Source organism: Agelaius phoeniceus, chromosome 2 (assembly GCF_051311805.1).
Source record: "Agelaius phoeniceus isolate bAgePho1 chromosome 2, bAgePho1.hap1, whole genome shotgun sequence".
In the NCBI taxonomy this organism is placed as follows: Eukaryota; Metazoa; Chordata; class Aves; order Passeriformes; family Icteridae; genus Agelaius; species Agelaius phoeniceus.
Genome location: NC_135266.1, coordinates 9,508,408 through 9,532,638, shown reverse-complemented (window position 1 = coordinate 9,532,638; position 24,231 = coordinate 9,508,408). Strand labels below are relative to the sequence as shown.

Sequence of the window (24,231 nt, the reverse complement as noted above, 5' to 3'; positions counted from 1 at the left end):
TCACTGTCTACCTGAATATGCCATCAATTTTGAAGGGATTAGTGACATGTATGTTAAATTTCTTCAGCTCATAACATGGGGATCTGCATCTTATTATACCCTAAAAGAGAACAAAAACCATAAGACCAGTAATCAAGTTATCATTGTTTTTTCCTTCTTATTTTCACATGTCCACTATTTTTTCTCTTGCCCCAACCTTCTCTTGCCCTAACACATTTAGGGGGGCTAAAAAAATGAGAGAATCACATAAACACCATCTAAGTTCAGAAGTCTTTCCAGATGTGCTTGATGAATGTGGATTACAAACACAGGCCTACCTGCCCTGACTGGGACATACCTGACAGAGTCTCTGTGGTTAAAAAACACAAATAAATTCAGAAACATACAAAAAAGTCTTGTGGTCCCTCTACACATGACATCAGAAATCACTAGGCTGAAGCACATCAACACCCCCACAACAGAATTTCCAAAAACTGAAAAGGGCTGAAAGGGCTCCAGATTTATTTTTAGAGCAATCAGTGCAAATTGTTACAGTTTATTCAGGATCCAAATGTGATTTACGTCCTTAAGAATCTTACATATTCTTCTGGGGATTTTGCTGCATGTACATAGTCTAACATTGGAAGTCTGAAAATTCATAGGTCAAAGGCAAATGCTGATGGTTACTCACATTTTCATTCTTATCTCAGTCCCCTTTTGTTTGATAGAATGTGCAGAATACCAATATTTTTTGTGACAATATTAATCATAGTCATATAAACTTACAAGAGGCTCAATACTCTTAACTTCAGCTTTCAGAGAGAATACCATTGTGGCACCATCTATTCCATCAACTTTATTTGAGATCAGAAGCAACACTGCCTCAGCAGGGTGCAGGAAACGAATTGTGAATTCCACATTTACAAAGCCTTGTCTCCTATGGAAAAAAAAGCACAAAACCAGGGCTCAGAAATTACCCAGAAATGTAATTTCAGGAGCACTTTTCAGAGTCTCTGTAAGGGAAGGGTCCTAAAAAAGAAACCAATTTGTTTCCTCTGAAATACTTTGTTGTAGTATAATCTTCTGCCTAAGGATATCTTAAAACATTCAATAAAAGAACTATCTCAATAAAGAACAATACTGAATCCTTGTTGCTTTTTACATCAGCACACAGCTTAATTTTTCTTCACACACACACACACACACAAACACACAAAGGCAGTTCTCTTTCATTAGAGTATCACTTAAGTTAACAACTGATCCAATTTATGATCCTCTATCTGAATAGGTTTTTCTGAGTTAAGCAGTCAGACAGCCTGCTATGTATTTTGCTGGGCAAATCTAAATAGTCTTAATCAAATTATCAATGAAGAGTGAGAAAGAAATTTGTTAAAAAACCCTGCAGAATAATTAGTAAAGCTGAGCAACTAAGAGGGAGAAAAACCAAAGTTCTCTTGTACAAGCAACAGCTTCTCTCTAATGAGAAAACTGGAGAAGACCACACAGAACGAGAGTTTAGACTAGGTACACATTTAGACTTTATCTGCATCAGCCCTTCAATGAAGCAAGAATAAGAATACTTCAGTGCCTGAAGCTCTCATTTTGAAGCTCTCCAAATGTCTCTCTGATTTTGAGATTAGTCTTAAGAAGGCAGTAAGTCTGCAATTGTCAATTCTGAATATTGATGATGTAATCCTGGAAGTTCTGTAAACATGGCTCTTACAGCTTTCAAGTTCCTAAAGCAGAGCCCCCAGACAATTCCATTTATGACACTGAACAGTTGTCCAGTCCCCCAGAGTCTGAGGCTCCTAGGTCACCTCATCATTCAAATTGTTGTGATAAAACATGCTGTGGTGCAGGCACCCAGAGGAATAAACTGCCTGAGACATGCACTCCCAAAGCCACTTGAAGGATCAGGTCTTAAGAAGTCTGCTCTGGTCACAAATAAGACAGACAGGCATTGTACAGCACTTTCTGCCTGATCTTTGCCCTCTGACTCTTGCAACAGCTGAGAATTTGGATTTGAATTGTAGCCTTCTGTGGCAAAACCACAAAGCTGCTTCATTTTTATCTCTATTAATCCGTGTTGTGGTCAATGTAAAGTGAAGGCAAATTCATCTCATGGCATTGTTCCATAACCTTGGGGGTTTATGTTATTCCTGTTGGGAACTGCCAGTCTGCACATCACAGTGCAGTGCCCTGGAGAGTGGGAATCTCAGATCAAGAATTAATGATACCATATGCAACATAAGACACTCAACTACACTGAGAATGTTATTCACATTACAATAATTTCCAAACCCACCCACAACATGATGATCTAACTTAAAGAACCTGCAAGACTCCCATAGTCTTGTCAATTCTTGGAGTTTTTTAAACACTTGCACTAGAATATTAAGAAAGCTAATAATTTCAAGAACCTATTTTTAATTTAATGATCATGACATTATAATAAACTCTGCAGAGGTTACTGTGCATTACTGACATTTCCACAGGATTTTATTTCTACGCAATTTTTCAAATATTTTTTTCTATATACAATGCCAAGCAGCTCAACAACAAGGTCTTGCACATTTTTTTTCTGTTTTTATTTTGCTTTGTAGTTTGTTCTGGGTGTTTAATTTTAAAGGTGAAGTGAAAAACAGCCATGGTATTGACCTTTCATAGAAACACATGGTATTTTCAAGGATTACATTTATATGATAACTCATATTTGAAGTAATTGCAAAGAAAATGGAATCAAATCAGCCTCACAGCTTGCTGAAAACATAGCATTATTTGTGGTTCCCTTTGCATATATTTATAATAGGCATGTAATTTAATACTGACATATTGATGGTCCTTAAAGAGCACTGTATTTATGTTGAGTCTTATTTAATTTGACCATCTATATTTGAATTTTTTTTCTCCTTTGTGGTTTATCTTCATACAAATCTTGACCTTTATTTTTCCTTTTTACAATCTCTAATCCATTTTATCTGTAAATGGATACCTTGCAGATAAACTCAAAAGCTCTTAACTGACAGCCAGAGTCACCATTACATCCCTCTTGTCTTCACTAGTTAAACAGGGATTTATGACATTCCTGTATTGATTCATAAAGCTGCACAGCACAGAAAGAGCAAAATGTACCTAGTGAAAAAACGCTTGGTGAAATGAGATGGTGATATACCATGAGTATTTCTGCTAGCAGAAATTATAACCTAATGCTTTTCCAAAATTAAATCTCTCAAATCCCTTGATGTCTCTCAGACATGTAAGATGAACAAGTAACTACATCACATCCATCTTGGTGGGGAGGAAGGATGGGGGCAAAAAGATGCAGTGTAATACTGCTCAAACCTGTGTCATGGTCTCTTTAATTCCCAGTCATGCTTAAATTAAGAGCCAAAATCTGCAACTTCAGAAGAAAAGAAATCTACCTGCTCATGCTTCTACAATGCATTGATGTACAAAATGTGAATGAACTTTTGATACAGAGGAAAAAATATATATATTGGAGACAGAAGATTCTTGTAATGATCTGAAGGCTTATATATTGCTCTCAAAGCTCTACTGAGCTCAACTGCAAGAGTCCCTGGCCCTTACACGGGCTAATTTTGCCCTGCTCATAGTTCTAGTGTTCCACCACTCCTAAATTAGGAAGTTTCTATTTCTGTAATGCTACCAAAAATAACAGAAACATTTCATTACTTACCCAGCAGGAATGGTAACAGTGTTTCCTTTAGGTAAAGAGAAATCATGAGCATCTCTTCCCACAAGAATCACGTTGTAGGCCAAAGTGTAATTGCTCGGGTTCTTCAGGAGCACCTACCACAACAAAAACAGCAAGATCAGCCTATTTTTACTCATTTTACACTAGAAAAGGTGCGTTCTGCAGGTAAATTTCAAAATACAAACCAAGTATATCACAAAATAAAAAAGTACTTGTAATAACTGGGTAGATCATTTTCTTTCCAAAGGAGTGTAGACTTCCCATGGACTATCCAAACTTCATTTTTGAGAGCACAGTGTACACTGCACTCCTATGCCTGTGAATCTCTCATTCCTCTCTTTCAATTAAGATTTGTCAAATTTGTAGATATTTTCATTTTCTTTCAAGCATAGAGAAAAAACAGAAGTGAAATCCCAATACTGAAGAGAATAAAACCAGAAAATGCACACTTCCATCTTCTGCATTTACTAGCCAAACGACAAGAAACCTATTAATTCTTTGTTATACATAACATAAACACATATATACAAACAGTGTTCTAACTTTGCATTACTATGAATCTCAATTCAATGGTATCAATACCTGCTTCACAATAGTTGCATGGAGAGCACCTGAAAATTCTATAGTGTTCTTGGGTAAGTAGTGAGGAAGAATGTCATACAGGTGGACACACAAAATAAGCATCATGACAGGATTTGGATCACAGATATCAATGGCCTAATATTGAAAACAAAAAAAAAATAACCAGATGTTCAGTTAAAATTTTGCCTGTATAGTCTAAACATAGGAAGAGGAAGAAAAAGAAATTTTAAGTTAATTCTTATTATACAAATATTTTTAATCTAACCTATAATAAATGGATTATTCTCATAGCTAATATGAATATGAATCTTGTCACCACAAAAAAAACCTCTAATTAATGAAAACCACTGACATGCTCTGGTGATAAACCTAGGGTAAAAATTAAACTCAACTTTTTTTTCCAAAAGTTCAGCAGAAACAAATGCTAATTTTATTAAATGCAGCATAACAGAAAAAGCATGGAAATTTTACTGTCTGCAAAAACATACGTATTTACTATATTAAAAAAATTAAAATATTTTAGTTTATGTAAAATACCATCTCAAATCCTCCTACATACAGTAGGAGCTTACAAAGATAATTTCACCTTCCAAATAAAAACAATATAGTTGTTTCTATTGCAGATACTTTTATACTTTTGTAAATTGATTTATAAAAGGTAGAAATTATTCTGGCAAGTTAAATATTTGATTTACAGAAATTAGTTTGAGTGGCAGCATCAAAACATGTCAAACTTTAGTCCTCAGCAGTTGGGTAAGTCACTGAGGAGAATGGTAAAATTATTTGCCACAGAGTATGAAAAAAAGAGAAAAAAACCCATTTACTCTTCTGGACTGTCTTTAGTGTTGCAAGAGAGAGGTATAGACATATTTATCATCTAAACTGAGTTAATTTTTATTTTCAAGTTAAAGTTTATTCAAAGTTTTCAAGGTAAAGTCTCTTGCCCTGTGCTCAGCCAAGCAGCTCATCCTACCCCCAGTTCTCACACAGCTCCTCCTCTCACCTTCCAAGAGAGTGAGTACATAACTGGGCACTGATCTGAAGTTCCCCTGCAGCTCTCTATGGCCTGCTAGATAATGTTTGTCTTTGTAATTCTTAAGATTAATTTCCTACACTCTTCATGCACTGATGTAATAATACATCTCATCCTGTATTTCTATTTAATTCCATCACCACTGGTTGAAGATTCAAACTTTAGGATGCATTCACTATGCAAAGTAAAAAAGCTTCTTCTGTGCCAAAAGCTTTAAACCTGAATTCTGAAAAATATTCTGAATTTTCCATTCATTCATCTCAGTAATGGCTATTGAATGTTAACCATTATTCCAATATGGTTGTGGTTTTACACCCCCACTTTTCACCCCTCCTGCATTCTCATTTAAGATAGAAAAGATGCCAGAATAGATTATCTGTTGAAGGTTTTTTCCTGCCACCTACTTCCTTCTACCCATTTCCACTTAGATCAGAATTTATTCCCTCAGATACAATTCTATCCTATGAGGAATTCATAAAACTCCATTTGTGCCATTTATCTACTTTTCTAAGAGCTAAATTTACAAAAAAAAGTATTTCTTAACAAGATTAATCAGAAAATTCACAGTCAGTAAATATTATTTGCTTTAAAAATAGATGTTAGCAAACAATAGCAATAATTATAAATTAATAACAATATTAAATAATCAAGTCTGACACAAATTTCCTTTACTGGCTATTCCCAGTCACTGCACCTTCCATCCTAAACTCTTTGTCACACACATTCCCTCCATCTTGCTGCTATCCACCATCTTATCTTCTAATAATTTTAGGCTTTCAGCTGAATCTTGTTCAAAACAAAGCATTTTAAAACTTAAAAATATCAAACACAAATTAAAAATACATAGAAAGCCACCACTAATACTCTAGGGTTGAATTGTAAGTCATGATTAGAAAGTGGAAACCATTTCCTGCCCAAAGTACTCCATCTTAAATCTACACCTTAATCCTTAAAAGGATTTCAAAGCCTTGAACTCCATTGAAAGTGTCATTTAAACCTGAAGCTGAAGACCAGCAGACAGTTTGAACTTCTTAATCATTACAGATTCTTACATTTTTAGATTGAAAATACCAGCTTTTCCAGACGTAAGACATCTCAGCTTGTGCTGTTAATTAATGCAAATGTCTGGAGAGTTCAAAAGCAGTGACTGCCTGAGCCAAGAACTTTGCCAATGCTATTGGAACATTTTAGCCTGCTAAATTTTAGACAATATTATCAGAAAATTCCCAAATTAAGAGATTTCAGCAAAAGGATTCATGTATTTGCAACTTTTATTGCTGCAAAACAAGGTAGTTCAGGAGTTTCTACAGTAGCCTTAGATAAGTATATATGAATTACAATAAATCTATGCAAAATATACCCTTTGAACAAAAATACAGACCTTGAAGATCCAAGATCTGTTCTTTTTTCTGGTACTGTGTACCTTTGTTTAACTTTTTAGTCTGTACAGAAGTGGATTGTCCCATTTATTGTAGACAATTTAGTCTTAAAACAGTTACATAGTGAGAATATCCTAGAATTCTGCTTCCACATCTGAAGTGTTCAACACTTTTTCATACTGGCATCAAGCCTCTGCCTTCATGTGCTGAACTGCCTGTTTTTCTTAATAAAAGCTGAGGCAGAATATACCTTTGTTTTGAGGGTTATATCAACATTACTTTTTTGCTTCCTGCCAGTCCACAAGTATGGGAAGCAGTAGATTTTATTTGTTTAGCCTCTTATAGCAAAGTCATTTCTAACAGAGTGATCTGTATCAGGAAACAACAGCAAGTCAGCAGCTGATACAAATGGAAATATCAGGGTTAATTTTTCCCTGTAATCATAAAATAATCAAATGGAAAGGGGGAAAAAAGTTATAATTGAGCATCCTTTTATACTACTTTGTTCACACAAATAAACTCTACCTCTGATTCCTAATGCCATCAATTACTTTGGAAAGTCTTCTACACTTTAAAATACTGTGTCTATTCTACTGCACCTTCTGCTCTTCCAGCCAGCCCAATGTGCTCCCAGAGATGTAAATAACTCACAAAGGGACAGTTAAAGAAATGCAGACTGGGAGCAGGAGAAAACTGGGCTTGGGGACAACAAAAAGAACAAAGGAATGATGTCTAACCTATGTATGATCACCATATGTAGAAAATTTGGAGCCATAGGTCAATAAAACCATGGAGATGTAAAGCATGTTTACTAAAGATATAAAAGAGATCCCAAGCAGATCCTTGATGAAGAAATTATCAACAATTATCAAAATTGTATTCCTCCCCCAGAACAGGTCACCAGAAGCTGCTGGTTTCAATTGAGTGCTACTCCCACCAGCATCCAAAGCTGCTGACTTCTGCATCAATCCTGGGACAGAACTCTCATGGGCCTTCATGGTTAGATGCATGTGACTGTCACTAGAAATTCATATGCTCTTTTTCACCATTTATTGTTATGGTAAGTGCATGATGTTTGTTCTTAAACATATTTTTCTAAATTGCCTTCCTACAGCAATAATGAATTCCATTTGAGTTTTCACTGTGTGATTTAGGATGCTAAAATCTGAACTGAATTAATTTATGTTCAGCTAGTTGTGCATGCATGATTCTACAAAGCAAGGAATTATGGAAATTACTTCTAAGTAAGTCTATTAATATGAAGCAGTATTTTGGTTTCCATCATATAGTAACACATCCTGAAACAAAACTGTTTCACTACAATCTCACCTTAACTGGATGTCCAACACTACTATACAAAAATCAAAATAAAAAATATTTATTTTTATATATATATCTATACAAGAAGTGCTAGTATAAAATCACCTACCTTTATGTCCAAATCCATATTGATAGTATGCAGAGCCTTCACAAATATCAAGGCATTGTGCAGAAACTGTTCATGAGTTCTTGGATTAGTATACATCTTTATGAAGTGAGTGGGAATCTAGACAAGACAGAGAAATCAAACTCAACCTTCCACTAGGCAAAATTACTGATTTTGTATTTCTGCTCATTCAGCAATCAATAAGTTCAAAATTTTTAACTGAAATTCACTGTTAAGAATAAACCCAGTTAAAAAAAAAAAAAAAAGAAAAAAAACTAATACTGAAATAATCCCCCATGACTTGCTAAATCCCCCATGACTTGCTAAATGTTGGGGTGGTTTGTTGTTTTTTTTTTTTTTTTTTAAAGATCCTATAGGCCAAGAGTTGCTGTTGGGGAAAGTTCCCTGTCCAAGCACCCAGGAGCCACTGGCAGCCACCTGAGCTGGGGCTGAAGGGCCCTTGCAGTGGGAGGCTGCAGCAAGTGATGGATGCTCTGCTTGACACCCCACCCTGACACTCTCAGACAGGGTTTCCTTACTGTCTGGACCCCAGGTTTCCCACAGCAGAGTCTCAGCCATCTGGATCCTTAAGTTTAGTCTTGGTGCAAAAACAGAAGAACACCTCGAGCTGGTGCCTCTGAGGAGGGATCCCACACCAAGGACACCCTGGGCTTTTCCACACCTCAGCCTGAGTGTGTCCAAGTCTGGGGTGTTCCTGCTGGATCCCCAGCTCCTGCCATGTCCCTTTGGTCACCTGGCTGTGCCCCAGGTCCCCAGACCTTCCTTAGGCAAAGGGTCAGTGCCAGGTCTCTCTCCTTGGGCTCCCAGCACCCAGAGCTCCACCTGCAGCTCCCACCACATCCACACCCAGTGCCAGCCCTCAATGCACTCCTCAGCATTGCAAAAACAATCACACTGACATTAATAAATTGCATAAAACTTGCACAATATTAAAAAACCTTCTTACCAAATATGGACAATAACCTGCCATCTGTGCTGCCAATACCAGACCATCCAGAAGATCTTGGTCAAAATTCACTATCCATCTCATGGGTGGTATTCCACCTGATTAAAAGACAAAGCAAGATTGATTCATGAGACTTTCTTCACCCCAAGATGTCTAATTTGTTCTGGATAGATATGGTAACTATTTGAAATCACTGAATAGAGGAAATAACATAAGGAGGAAGCATCCATTCACATGCAGAATTTCACTGGCATACTTCTATTTCAGAGCTGTTGCTTGAAAACTTGAAAAAATCTCACCTAGAATATTTGCAACTGTTATTCACTCTGCTGCAGCATGTAAGAGTATTTATCACAGCAGAATGGAAAACTAATAACCTAAACTTAACCTCACAGATTAGGAGCCTAAACATGTAACATTTTTATTACTATAGGCCTAACATTAATAGTTCTAGTGAACCTCATGAAAGTATGCAGAAATCCTTGAAAGTTGAAATGCTTAAGACACAAAAAGGAAAGGTTATTGATTTTTCTTTAAGGTCATCTTGAATTATTTGGCATAAATGAAATATAAATGAGAGCTAACAGCTCAATTGTTACAACACAAATCACCACTTCTACAACTGTTATAAACCCCAATGCTTCAGAAGGGTAGATAATTTTTTTTTTAATATTTCTAATGTTTTTTATTAAAATAAAACTAATTATTAAGATATTAAATGTAGTTTATTTATAATTGCTTATTTGAAGCATCCATATCTTAAAATATTTAACACAGCATGTACACACCTTTACTGTCTCAGGTCCAAGCTCCCAAATTTAGGTAACACTTAGGATTTCAGCCAGTGGCAAGGTTTTCAGATAGACTGGGATCAAGCCTTCTTATTTGGGACAAATTATATAGGTTTCATTTTACTATTACACCCAAATTAGTTCAACCCACAATAAACCCCTGTGCCAGATCCTAAGAAAAATCTGCCATTATGCAGAAAAAGAGCAGATATTTATAGACTACAGTTGAGGTATCATCAAAAAACTTAAATATCTGTCACTTCATATCAACTTGCAGATGCTTCAGCATACTAATACAGCTTCAGTAAGAAAAAACAGGAGCAGATGCTGCACAAACTTAAAAACAAAGACTTAAAATCCATCTGAGCTTGACTCTGTGACATCTGTAATGACTTTAGTTTGCCACTGTTTCAGTGTGGTGATGTTTAGGCTTGGCACAAAATCCCTTATTTTTTTTCTATTCATGCTGTGAATCAATTTTAGTAATATTATTCTAAATATTCATTAAATATATTTTCAAAAACAACCAACAGTATTTAAAAGAGTATTTTCATTTTCTTTAAGTTTTCAAAACAAAATTAAGACTTGCAATAATCTCACTGCATCAAAAACTATTTTTTCCTTTTTTTTTACCTAAAAGAACTTTTTCAAGCAGAAAACTCAACTTTCTAGTCTTGAAAACTCCATATTGGAAGGTACCAAAGATGGAGGATATATAACTGACTGGATATATAACATCTTCCTGTTGCTTATGACAGGAAGAGATTATAGTTATATAGGCCTCAATATCTAAATTGTAACAGTATTAATTTTAACTCAAGTCAAACATCCATTTTACAAATATCTACGTAAGAGACATTTGGTTCATTCCATCTTCTTGGTAACCTGCTTGCAGTTATTTAAAAAATATTTAATGTAGTCACTGCAAAAACAAATACTTTAAAAATAGCAAGATCCATTTTTTGATGAAGAAGAAAGCATACTTTCTTCCTAAAAAGTTAGTCTTTCTAGCATAAATTCATCACTTTATTGATCATAGTGGGGACCTATAAAAATCAATAAACTGTCTTCTTCTTATATTAATAGAGTTCAGACTCACTCTCAGCACACAATATCAGCATTTTTTAAAAAATCAATATTTTCAAATTTTTCTTTTTAACTTTTTAAGATTAACTATTTCTGCTTTAGTAAGTCCAATATTGAATTATTCTTCTGGTTAGTAATCTAGATTGATTTGCTGAGTGTGGTTATGGAAACCCATTAAACTTACGCTTTGATCAAAAAAAGCAACTAATTTTTTATCCTAATTTATATTTTACTTTAAATATACTATTTGCTGGTTTTACTCTTCTGGTGGGAATATTACTTGAGCACCCTTAAACAGAATCACAGAATGGTTTGGGTTGGAGGGGACATTAAAGATCGTCAAGCTCCAAATCCCTGCCATGGCCAGGGACACCACAAACAGCACTTTTGTACTTTGTTGTGTTCTCACTAATCCTTACTTTCATGCTGGTAGAATTGTCTGTGTGCCAACAAAGTAGCTGGGGAACAAAGCTGGCTTAAAAAGAAAGAGCAAAAAATTCATTTACTGTTTAATCTGGATCGCCCCATCCAGTTTTGCCATGCAGCCACATAAATGTGCCAGTGGAAATGAAACATGGTGGGACTATTTTCTAAAACAGCATTTATTGAACTATAGCTTTATAGTTGTGTTAATGGGTGCATAAAGGAAAAAACCATTAAGTAGAATATTTTCCCATCTTAGCTAATTAAATACTTCTATAAGCATTTTTGTTGTTTTTCAGTTAATCCTTCTACTATCAATCAACCTACTTAACTCAAAGGCTTGTGAATAAATTAGTCAGAAAACATAATGTATTTTTCCTAATTACATCAAATCTAGCAGAACATCTGCCAGCTAACCACTCTACAGTAATTAAGTTTTTAAATAGAATTAGTCAATTTTAGTAGAAATAAACAATAGAAATTGGAATTATTACTCAGGATACCTCTAAGCATGTAAATATACTGAATTTCATTTGTACTGGCATTTCTTGCAAAAAAAAAAAAAAATCGAGTGGAACTTTAAGATAAAGATTTTCATCCAATGTAATGATAAAAACCAGGCCAAAAACAGTTCCAAAGATAAATGGTAACAGGTAGCAAACAAATCTGTTTGACTGGGAGCAGGGGGAGAGAAAATTGTCCAAACTTTTACTCCTGAATTGAGACAGATTCCTGCTACTAGCTAGCTGCATCCCAAAAGGGCTGGCTGCAAGTTTTGATAACAGCAAGACTGAAATGGCACATTCTAAATCTCCCATTAATGAACAGGAGTGAGACAGAAGCCCCAGTTAGGCAGGCAGATAATGAACTGTGCTCTGCACATGGACTAATGAGATTGGGAAAACTGGAGTTATGAAAAGAAGATTGGGACTTGGAGTTATGAAAAGAAGAGGCAAAAAAGAAACATTTCCAAAAACAATTCATGGTCTTGATGAGACAACAGGGGACTGACTGGAAAGAAGGTGAAAAAAATTCATAACTGGAGGAAAGATTTTGGAAGTGGGAAAGGTTCTGAAGAACAGAGAGGTGCATAGAGACAAATGCCAGTGGATGTCCAGGGACTTTGGATGGACATGGGATTGGTGTCTCTGAGCAGCAGCACAGCAGGAATTGACTTTTCCCTGATGTTCCAGTGGCCTCCCTGACACTGAGGGAATGTGAACAGAGAAAACAGACTCTGTTTTCTGTGAAATTATCAAACAGGGCAAGAGCTGGTTCTGCAACAAACCCAGGATCCTGACCCACCACAGGGTCTTTTGTACTCTGTCTCGCCCACAATAAGAGGTGAAAATACTTGGTAAAAGAAAATAACTAAGCAGGGTCAGCTTGGAGTGGATGTGCAGCCAAACACTTGTTATGGTTATAGAAACCTAAAACTAAACTGCAAAAGGCCTCTGCAAGGGATCTGAAATGAGAGTGGCTCTGTTTGACTTTCAAACAGCTCTTTCAAATGTTGTTGATTCCACTCAGCACTTAAGGAAGTAGCATGGAGTCAACTCAGTGATTTGGGACCAACTTAACTCTTGAATGCATTTACTTTTAGTAGGTTTGTTGTTTGTTTGGTTGGTTGGTTTTTTTAATATGTACTGGTATCATGTTGCATGCATGTAGCAACCAAGCATTTCAGCATTGTCTCCATCTTTGTTGTGACAGGTTAAGCCAACTCCTGAAGACACACTGCTTGCTTCATGCATGAAGCATTTCTATATAGAAGCAGCAGAGTTTTGCCATGGCACTCTAATTGCTCACCACGTTTTAAAATTTCTTTCAAGTGAGTCCAGATTCACTGAGTTTTTTAAAACTTGATGTTCTTACCCTGATGAATCAATAGAAAGTCTACAAGTTTTTGTATTTTTTTTTTTTGCACATATTCTATTTTGCACCAAAGAAAACCCCCACCAAAAATATACAAATTTTAAAAAACTCAAAAAAAACCAAAACAAAAAACCCCACACTCACCAAAATTAAATATTTATTATATTTGAAGCCTCAATATTTTTTGTGGGATCTGAAAACTATTTTCCATACTGAGATAATCAAGGGAATACCTACAGCAATTCTACACAAAAATAACAAACCACTTATTTGTTGTCAGAATACCAAGCAGCTGTTACCATAAACTCCTCTAGGTAATTTTTTTTTATTACTTTGATATGTAAATGATACAACAGACCAAGGAAAAATACTACACATTTTAACTTCAGTAAAATTTTGGTTACATTCTTTGTCATAGAAAAGCAATGAAAATGTATTCTAGGAAAAAGGTCCATAAAGTGAAGCACAAACTTCACTGAAAACAGTAACCCTAACTGCTATCAGCTGTCCACTGTTGTACTTTGTGTACTTTCCAATATTTTAATATGCAATTTTTAAAAATTGCACAAAATTACCTTACTCCCATCTGGAGATAATATAAAATAGATTAAAGAATTGGCTTTGGGAAGAAAAATTGTTTGCAAGTATTCATGAGGAAAGGACTATAATTTAAGCTCTTGAACAACTGGAGTAATGATCTGAAACAAATGGTATGAAATCCAATAATGGTGCTTCCAGCAGACTACAATTAATTAAGAATAATTCATTATGCAAGTTCTAGATGGAAAATTGGATAGAGAGAACTTCTGCAGAAAAGAATCTGGAGAAAAACAGTGAATCCAATAGTGTGGCAGGAAAAGCAAATACTGTGCTGGCATGCATTTACAGGAGAGCTGCATCTTAGGCACACAGACTGATCTTTTCATTTGTGTTTGTTTCCAGTAAAGTTTCACCTGGTACAGAAACCACCATTGGCACCACACTTCAGGAGAAGGAGCAATTAAAAGGGTTTACAACAAAAAACCTTGAGCTGAGTACACTGAAAGACTGAAAGAATGGAAATGTTTTGCCAGGAAGGTGGAGAGAGAGAAACCAGAGAAGATAATAATCTGCATATATGTGCAAAGTTACTAAAAACCACATTATATTTTAAAAGAGAAAAGGATGGACTTAACCCCAAAATTTCCCATGCTAGAGTTCATGTTAGACAAAAGGAAGCTCTTTCAAATGGAAATGGGTGGGAAATCCTGGCAGATGTTTCCTTAAGTGGATTGTGGAATCTCCTTTTTCTGGGATTTTTATAACAGCAAATACCTGTTTAGTACACTAAAGGTATATTCAGATTTGTCTTTGTACATGAGAATAAAGCAGATTATTTCTGGTCTCATTCTCCATTTCTGGGATTTACTGTGGGTTCTTTTTAAGTTTCACTTTTTTTTTAACTGATCCATCATCTGGATAAGCAGATATATGATGTGTTGAAATTATCTGGATAATAAGAACAACCTGTGTCACCACTGTGACAGTGCACAGTGTAAAAACTGGTCTTATACCAAGAATTAAAATATTTAAAGGATCAAATTTCTGTTGAATCTACTAAGTTTCAAAACTATTTTATATGAAAAAAGTAAGAACCACAATAAATCTTTAAAGTACTGTATTTCTTGTGAAGGTTATTCTGCTGTTTTCACAAAAAAAAAATAGAAATTCTTGACATGACTTGAAAAATCCTTATATCTAAGGAGGAACAAGAAATACCAATGATAAATCTTCAGTTACATAGCCACAAGCAAAATTTTCAAATTCTGAGTTACTGAAAAACAGAGGAAAAATACACATAGTTAAGCTACTATTATATATGAATTTTCAAATAAACCAAATAAATTCTCACGAAAATCTTGAAACTGATGGCCTTTTGTGATTAAAGGCATGAAACAGGGCTTTATAAGAAAGGAATAAATTAGACTATTTTACTAAGAGTAGCAATGGAATGGTGCTATGACAGCAGTCTGTATAAGTAGGCAGGACACCAAGAGTAGGAACTAGACATTGTTAAATAGTTTAAAAGAATACACAAATTTGTCAGCAAAAGAAGAACCAAGTCACAGTATTAAGCAGCAAACCCAAAACAAAGTATTTTACACAGAATAGAGATTTTATATTTACTTACTGCTTCAGAATACTGTGATAATACAAGTCTGCACAGGCTGAAAATACAATTAAATTCACAGAATGGAAATCTAGTACAGCATCACACAAGTGCCACCTCCACCTGAAGGAGTCCTGAATTTCAAAGCAGGAAGACTCAGAGTATGCATAAAGAATTTCTGTACATTTGCAGTGTTACTCATCTCTAAGCAACTTCTTTTGAAGGTAGAATACTGAGCTACATTGACCTTTAATATATCACAGTACATCCTTTCAATGCAAACTAGTGCAATAATAATGGTTCACATTATTATACAGCAAATTCTTACTCTGGAATCTGAAAATCTCTGGAGGTGGAACTAATCTATAGCTATAATAATACCTATAGTCCTGTTTCAGTAGCTTAAACCTGGCACTGAATAATACAAACATTTACAGAAGAAATATGTAGCAATAACCTTTCCTGAACATGCTAAGATTGGAACCAGAACAAGTTTTGAAATGATAGTACTGAAGTATACAATCCAGAGCATAAGAAAGATGAGATGAAATATGCCTTTGAATAATTTTTGAAAAGGCTATTATTTATTACTTGAAACTGAAGATTAAGAGATTAATAACTTATCTGCCTTCAGAACATAAAGTATGTGTAGCTACATTTATCTTAACATGGCAAACAAGTTAATTTTATTAGAGATGAAAGAAAAATTACAGTTCCTACTTCAGGCAGGATGCAGGATACAACTCTTGCTCATCAAAACTGATAATTATTCATCTAAGAATGCTTGAAATATCACTGACAGATCAAATTAATAGCCCTGTCAATTCACAATTCTAAGCAGAAAAGTTCAAGAAGCACCACATGGGGCAGTAACAGAAAAACAGAGACGCTGGGGATATGTCTCATTTATTCCCATCTGTTGCAGAACACTTTTACCCTGAGGCATGCAAATTCATCTTTCTGCTCCTAAAAATAATTTCCTATAGTCTTTCTATGCAGTTTTGTTTTATTTTCACTGATTCTTATCCTAAACAATATCTTCAACTGATGAATTTCTGAGGGTTTTATGTATCACAGAAGAGCAGCATTACTTTATATCAGTCCCCATTTCCTTGGACTTCAACAGAAAACTTCCCCCACCAGGGTGAGGAAACCCCGCCAAGTTCATGTGACCCCCCAGCACCCTGAACATCCCAACAGCTGCACCACTGCTGGAACCTCTTGCCTCCCCTCATTCATTTCTTTTTACTCTCTTTCTTTCCATCTCACCTCTTTATCCAAAACCCACTGCCACATCCTTACAAAATAGGTCAGGGAATAACATATCCCCTTCCACAACAAGTGTGTGATTTATACTAAAGCTTTATGAGTTTTTGCAGACCCTGACTTCTTTCATTCCTTTCAATCATGAGTATTTCTAAATCTTGGGTGCTCCTTTCACCTTAAGGGTGGGACTCACACCATGGCATTTCACTAAGACATCATTTAGATTTAAAATGCTACAAATCACAGCAAATCCTCACAGGTTTGCTGGCTTCTAGACTGGCTTCACAATGATTACTATAATGCCTGTGTTTTTTATTTAGTAAAACAAAAGTTAAATACTTCTCTCAATGAAATGTATTGTTTGATACTTAAAATAAATTAACAGAATCTTTCTCAAACTTCACAGGCTGAAATATGTTTTCTCTTCAAAAAATATCTGATGTTGTATTACTAAATCCTCAGCTATACCACACTCAATATATATATTCCCCATGCATTGCAGAAGTGTCATTAATTACACAAATAATCAGAATGCATATTTATTCCAATTAACATACAACAGTGCCAAGTTCCCTGTTTGGCTAAAAGCAGAATTGCTGTTTAGACATCTCACAGTGTATTGCAAGTAAGTAAAATTTCTTTTTAAGCATTTGTCTTATTATTTCTCTTTAGAAAATTATGGTTTTGAGGACCAGCATATATTTATATACATATATGCATTTTTTCATATAAGCATACATGTCAACAAACACACATAGGTATGTATATGTATGCATATATGTACACACAAACATGTACAAAATATACATAGGCCTAAGAGTTTACACTTTACTTTCTTCTTTTAAAGATCTTTTTGACAGGTTTTGCAACATGAACCCTTTGAATATTTTCAATATACAATTCCAAGGATTACCTTTCTTCATACTTTCATCTACCTGAAGCTGCATAATGCCAGACAGTATAAATTATACAAAATAATTTTTATACTACACAAAAATCTAAAAAGTTAAATGAAACATGAAGTTCTGCTTACTTCTCAATAACATGTGGACTTTAAACTCAGAAAATAGTTATTTTTCTCTTTTTTGTTAAATAAAATTCTGATATGATCTTGTGGGTTTTTCAAGTATAGGAAACAAACATGGAGTGTTCAAATCAACAAAGAAATGCAAGCAGGACTGAAAAGCCTATTTATTGGGCTCCTTATTTACATCTTATGTTTCATTCTTATGTTCTGCTGTGCAGATCAAGAAATATATCACAGAAAAATCGTTTAAAACTTTGCAATTTATATTTCGGGAAATATTTTCCAGGATTTATCGCTCAAGAACAATGTTCTCTTTTTTTCTTTGTTTCATTATAAAACGTCAGACTTTTTATAATCATGATAGCAGTTCATTAGATAGTCTTTTCTTCTTTAATTCAGCCTTTTATTAAGTAGGTAAAAAGTACAAATCATTATTTTGGAAAATACTGTTTTGCAAGGATTTTAAATGAAAAAAAAAATACATTAAATTAAACAAGATTCTTCCCTTCCACCCTGCAAGGGATGGAAGTATTCTTTAACTCTAGTTTCTCAATTTTCTCTGAGAACTATTAAATTGAGAAGCAAAATCAATGGACTTCCTAAAAATCCCTCCTAAAACTGGGGAAAGAAAGGAGAGAAGACAGAGGACAAAGGACAAAAAAAATTCATGAAAACTTAAGAAAGAAAAAAAATATACTACTGAATTCCTATATCAGAAACAACCTTAAATAAAATTCTACAAAATCAGTTTTAAAACAAGAATTCTACTTCAGTCTCATACAATTTTTTTAATATCTGTAATCACACACTAAAATATCTCCTCCCCTAACATTTTAACTCAGATGTCATATTGAATTGATATCAAAATTAGAAAATATAAAAATTTAAACCACAAAACTCCCAAGCTCACGAACAGGGAAGTGAATAAAATGCACAAAACCCAAAATTTTCCTAATTAGAAGTAAGAATCTTGCAAATTGCCACCTATGCCTAAGATTTCCAGACACACCAGTGCTGGCAATAGATTAGAATTTCTCTTCCCTCTTAAGCAGATTTTCCCAGTTAAGTGAAGATGTATCTGCTCTGGGGACAGCTCATGAATCTCAGACATAGATTGACTCTTCAGGTATTGCTGATATTTACTGGATGTCATCTTCTCTAAAAATTTTATATTAAATATAGAATTATCTATTCTTTTCAAAATCTTCCTGGAACATACTGAAGAAAATTCCCTATTTCCAAAACCATAATTTGTCTTTTTTACCTTGGTAAGAGTCATAATTAATAAGGAAGAGACATACAGCATCTCAGGAGACAACTTAATTCACCAATCTGCAAGATTTTCTACCATTTAGGGACTACAGGATTTGAATTACAATATCCTTTACTCTAGCAGCTCTTCAAGAGTTTTTCTTGACTGTTACTTTTTCATGTTATTAGCAGTTAGTCTTTCAGAGAGAAATGTTGAACAGAAACATGAAGATAAGGAACACTAGAAGGTAAACTGAAAATTTATTACACTCAAATAATTAAAGCAATTAATTATTCCTCTGTTATCATTATTATTGTTCATATAATGCCTTAAGTGGTACTGAATCTTATATTTCATTCCTAATTATAGTCTCAGCATAACAGGCATAGCTGCATTTCACAGTTTTATGGCATTTGGATTCAAGTTTCAACCTTGCTTTCCAGTTTGTGGTCAATAAGACGTGGTACAAAGCCTGCCCTTCCAAAACACATGCCAAGATGCTTTTAAAACATTTATTTTTCAGTAGCAGTAAGGAGAGAAGCCGTGGAGACACTAATCTCCTCACTAATGTTCTCTCTAAGCTATTAAGATCTTAATTCTTGCAAGAGGAGAGTTCTGATGAATGGCATAGTTATCTCCAGCTTCAGAAGAGTGTAATAAAGATGAATATTTGAAACCTCTCTGCACTGCAGTAGCTTAGGCTTTTCTCACTGTCACATTTCACTTTAAGGAGCTTAGGTATCAAAGGAAAGACTGAGAAATGTGGCCTGGATAGATCTTCATTTATTTTGTGGAAATTGATCACCCAACAGACTTTTGAGCTGAAAACAGCAGGTCAATACATTTTGCTAGTCAGGGCTAAGTATTCAAAGCAGAGTATTCAGAAACATAAATGTTAAGCAAAAAGTGGTAATTGCTCTCTGATCTACACTGTAGTAAGATTTGGGGGGGGAAAAACCCAAAACCCCAACTAATCCTTCTCTAAAAATTGGCAAATGATAAAAACCAAAATTCAAAACAGGATATTTGAGACTTTCAGCTGAGATGCATGAACACTTAATATACTCTGACATTTTTCCTTATGACACTTAATTTCCTCTGGAAAAGCCTGCTTAAACGCTTAGTTTAAAGCTAACATAAATTAAAATGTCAAAATATCTGAGTATAAATTTAAAGATTGATCTTAACATCATAAAACTTAAAGAACCAAAAGTGTATCAGATTATTAAATCTGCCAATGTATGTAAGCTCTTCTCCAGTGCATGATCTTAAGAAAGAAATTCAGACTAATGACCCCTGGGGGACATTACTGGTCACCAGAGTCCAGCCAGACTTTGTGCTACTGACCACAACCCTTTGAGCCTGGCAGTTCAGCCTAATTTCAGTCCACCTCACTGGGCTCTTAACTGGCCTGTACATCACCAGTTTGGTTTTGAGGATGTTACAGGAGGCTGTTGAAAGCCTTGCCCAAGGTGACATGAACAACTCTCCTCCATCCACTGAACTGGCCATGTCATCATGGAAGGCAATCAGGTTCATCCAGCATGATTTTCCCTTTGGAAATTACTCACAAAAATGTTCCCGTACTCTGTATGCTTGGTAATGTTTGCACAGATTATTTACTCCATTAGCATCCCAAGGGATGAGGTGAGGGTGACTGGCTTTGAAGCTTCCTGGGTTCTCTTTCAGATGGGAATGACATCTCTCCCAAACGTCCCCTCCTCAGATTGTCCTGACCTTTCCAAGGCTGTTGAATGTGACCTTGTAATGACATTGGCCCCTCAGCACTTGGTGAACCCCACTGGATCCCCTGGGCTTGTGTTTGTCCAGGGACTCCCCAGTCTGATCCTGCTCCACCAAGGCCAAATCTTCCTTGTTTCAGACTTTCCCATCCACCTCAAGGGCCTGGGATTGCTCTGTTCTCAATCTCAAACAGCAAAGACCAAGGTAAAAAAGAAGTCATTGAGTCCCTCAAGTCTTTTCTGTGCTCTTTGCCTTTAGATTCTTTGCCTCATTTGGAAGAAAGAACAGCCCAGTAGCACAAACCTATTCATTCTGAGGCAGCAAAAGCAAAACAGGCTAGAGGAAAGTGAAGGTTAAATAGAGAATTCAAAGATATAATGAGGCAGGTCATCTCTGAAACATAACAGTGTCAGATCACACAACTAGACACTTTCATAATGCAAAGACATAACAGTAAGACTACGAATTTCACAATTTTTCAGAATCTTCTCTCTTTATTTTGGATTATTAGATTTTTCCCACTGCTCATTTATGCCATTTGGGGAGAGAAATGGAAACAGAAGCAAAAGAAAAGGGCATGCTTATGTGCATACATCAAGTTATTTTTGTGTGCTCTACGGAAAAGAGAATACAGCACTCATGAATCAAAAAAACTATAAAGAAATTGATATAGCAAGGCAGTATCTATAACTTCCCATGTGCAGGAAGTACATGGGAAGTTTATATACATATAAAGTCTGCCTTTTCATTCCAATCTTGCACCTCTCTGAAAGCAGAAAAGTGTAATTAAGTGAAATTGTAGGTGGGAACTGTAATGCAGATAATGTTCCCTGGCAGTAACCACAGAATTCATCTTCACCTGTGACCCAGAGTCAAAGCTACAGTCAGATTTGCACTAATTAATATATCAACCTAATGAGTTATCTGTACTGACAGCATGATTTAGCAGAAGTTATTATTATTTTCTGAGAACACTAATATTGTAATTAAAGTGTTCTTCTTTGGTGCCAATTTTGGCGAGCCTTTAGAACTAAATAATTGTAAAAAAACCGTACTTTACAATTGCTGATCATTATATGATGACTTACTAAAAACAGGTCCCTCATTTTTATATTATAATTCATTACCTACTCTTAGGCAACTAAAGTAACACTTTCAATAATTGGCTCCTTCAATGCATCCTTAATACATATTCAACTTGGACATCTGCAGCTTTTTTGTCTGGTAATGTCCACTAGATCTCCATTTTATAATTCACTCCTTAGAGACTATAACTCAATTAAAAGTTAAATGTTAAATAAGATATATTTTGGCACTCAGATTCTCCCCACTGAGCTCCCACAGACCAGAACAAGGCCAGCCACACCTCAACACCCAGGTATTACTGGAGCCTTGCAATCCAGAGAACATTTGGGGATGGGGAATTGATCCATGCAGCATTTACAGTGAGCCACAAGCCTGGCCAGGCAGAGCCATTCTCTCTGCAAGTTGTCATCTACACACAGAGGCTCAGAAAAGCCCAGCCAGAGCAGTGCTGGCAGCTCTAAGAAAGCTCCACTAAAGCAGGCACAGATAATAAGAAATAATGTACTGTAAATACACCCAGGGCATGATATTTAGCTAGGGAGCTCCCTGAATTAATCATAAGACCAGGCCCCAATAATGCAAAAAGAGCCAGTTTCTGTTGGATGCAGCAGGCATAGACTAACATTTCAATCGTACCAGCAAAAGTACTCAACATATTTGAGAATAGCCATTACAATTTGCTTCTACACAGTGAAATGAGAAAAGCAAAGGGATATTCAAAACATATGCAAAATAGAGATTCTGCCCAAATTGGATTTATGGAAGATGACATCCAAATAGATTATCCATAACTGAGAGGAGTTAGAAATCGCTTGAGGCATAAAATGACACTAGAAAATTTTTTCCACATGTGGCTTAGGAGCCATTCTGGAAGTCATCCCTGCTTATCACCACACTGGCCTTTCTTGTTGTACACCACACACCCAAAATTACTGCTGAAAAGGGAAATTAAGTTAGGACCAAAAAGCAAAAGTAAAAAGTCATGAAAGAAAATAGAAATAATAATTACTAGTGGTTGAACAGTTTATTGGGTTTGAATATCAGAACTGACTAGATCAGTCTTAAATGGAAAGGGTAATTTTATCTAGCCTTAGTCAAGCCACCATGAGAGTCAACCTGCTCTTGCAAGCAGGACAGGATTTGTAATCAGGAACTTCGGTCTCTACTGCTTTCCCAAATGTCATTGAATAAAGGACATACAAAAATATTCTGAAAACTCTGAAAAGCTAGCTCTCAAACATGTGCTCATAAACACACATAGTAAAAACTGTGTCTGACTAGAAACAGGAATATGAAGACAAAGCAATTACTGCTAGCACTTCCTGACAGCATTAATGGAAAGAAGAAAGTGAGAAGGTTCACATCACCCTCTATTCCTAGTTAAAAATTGTAACACACAGAAAATCATGAATAGTGCTAATCAAAGGATGCTGATCTTGGAACACGGAAACACAAGGAAAAGAAATACATATGGGTAGGCAATAACTTATAACAACAAATACTTTCAGAGGCAAGTTGCCACAATATCTCTATGAGTAACAATTGCAAAAGTCTACAAAAGGAGTATTAGAAGAAAGAGCACAGTGAAAGAGTTATCTCACCTCTTTCACTATCTTTCCACACAATTTTTCGATTTTTCTCATAATTTTTATTCAACCAGATGAGGATGGTTCGTTCATATCGAGAATACACATTACTGCATAAAGGTTCTGATTTTATTCCTGGCATGTTCTGCAAGCTTTCCAAGCTCGATGGGTCAGGAACCATACGGGAAGAAACACGTGGAAGAACAAACACCTGAAATGATAAAAAATGTTTTCAAGCATGAACTGTAAAAAGAATTTCAAGCTGACAGATAAAGAAAAAACCAAACACTTCAAACTCAAAAGGTTTTCTAATTTAGGGAAGGTTTAGGAGATTGTACATTAGCACCCACATAACCACTGCAGAGGATGGTGAAAGGTCTCAAGGGCAAGACAAGAAGCTGCTGAGATCACTTGGTTTGTTCAGCTTGGAGAAGGCTGAAGAGTGACCTCACCACAGTCTACAAAATCCTCAAGGAGGGCAGAGGAGAGGAAGGTGCCTATCTTCTCTCTCTGATGATCAGCAATGTGGACACAAGGAAATGGAATGAAACTGCAACAGGGCCAAGTTTAGATCTTAGGAAAAGGTTCTGCACTCAGTTGGTGGTCACTGGACCTGGGAAGTGGTCATGGCCCCAGCTCAGTCAGAGAGCAGGGAGCATCTGGAGAATGCTCTTGGTCATATGGTTTAGCTTACGTAGTCCTGTGAGGAGCTGGGAGTTGGAATCAATGCTCCTTATGGGTCTCTTCCACTTTGAGATATTCTCTGAGTCTAAATATTTTTTGTTTTCAACTTTTCTCTAAGTTTTGATGAACCCAGTGAAACCACTAGGTCATCTGTATTCCAAGGATTACTCTGCAGATTCTAC

At 35.6% G+C, this 24,231-nt stretch overlaps 1 protein-coding gene across 1 annotated transcript in view; it reads right to left on the bottom strand.

The window, feature by feature from the left end:
* The window catches only part of CFAP47 (cilia and flagella associated protein 47), a 264,229-nt gene that overhangs the window by 178,566 nt on the left and 61,432 nt on the right, over nt 1-24,231 (bottom strand). The window contains exons 33-39 of the mRNA XM_054628349.2: nt 23,381-23,576; nt 9,082-9,179; nt 8,118-8,234; nt 4,277-4,411; nt 3,677-3,789; nt 766-916; nt 12-100 (exon numbers count right to left, since the gene is read on the bottom strand). Of these exons, the coding sequence (XP_054484324.2) occupies nt 12-100; nt 766-916; nt 3,677-3,789; nt 4,277-4,411; nt 8,118-8,234; nt 9,082-9,179; nt 23,381-23,576 (899 nt within the window). The remainder of the gene's footprint in view (nt 1-11; nt 101-765; nt 917-3,676; nt 3,790-4,276; nt 4,412-8,117; nt 8,235-9,081; nt 9,180-23,380; nt 23,577-24,231) is intronic.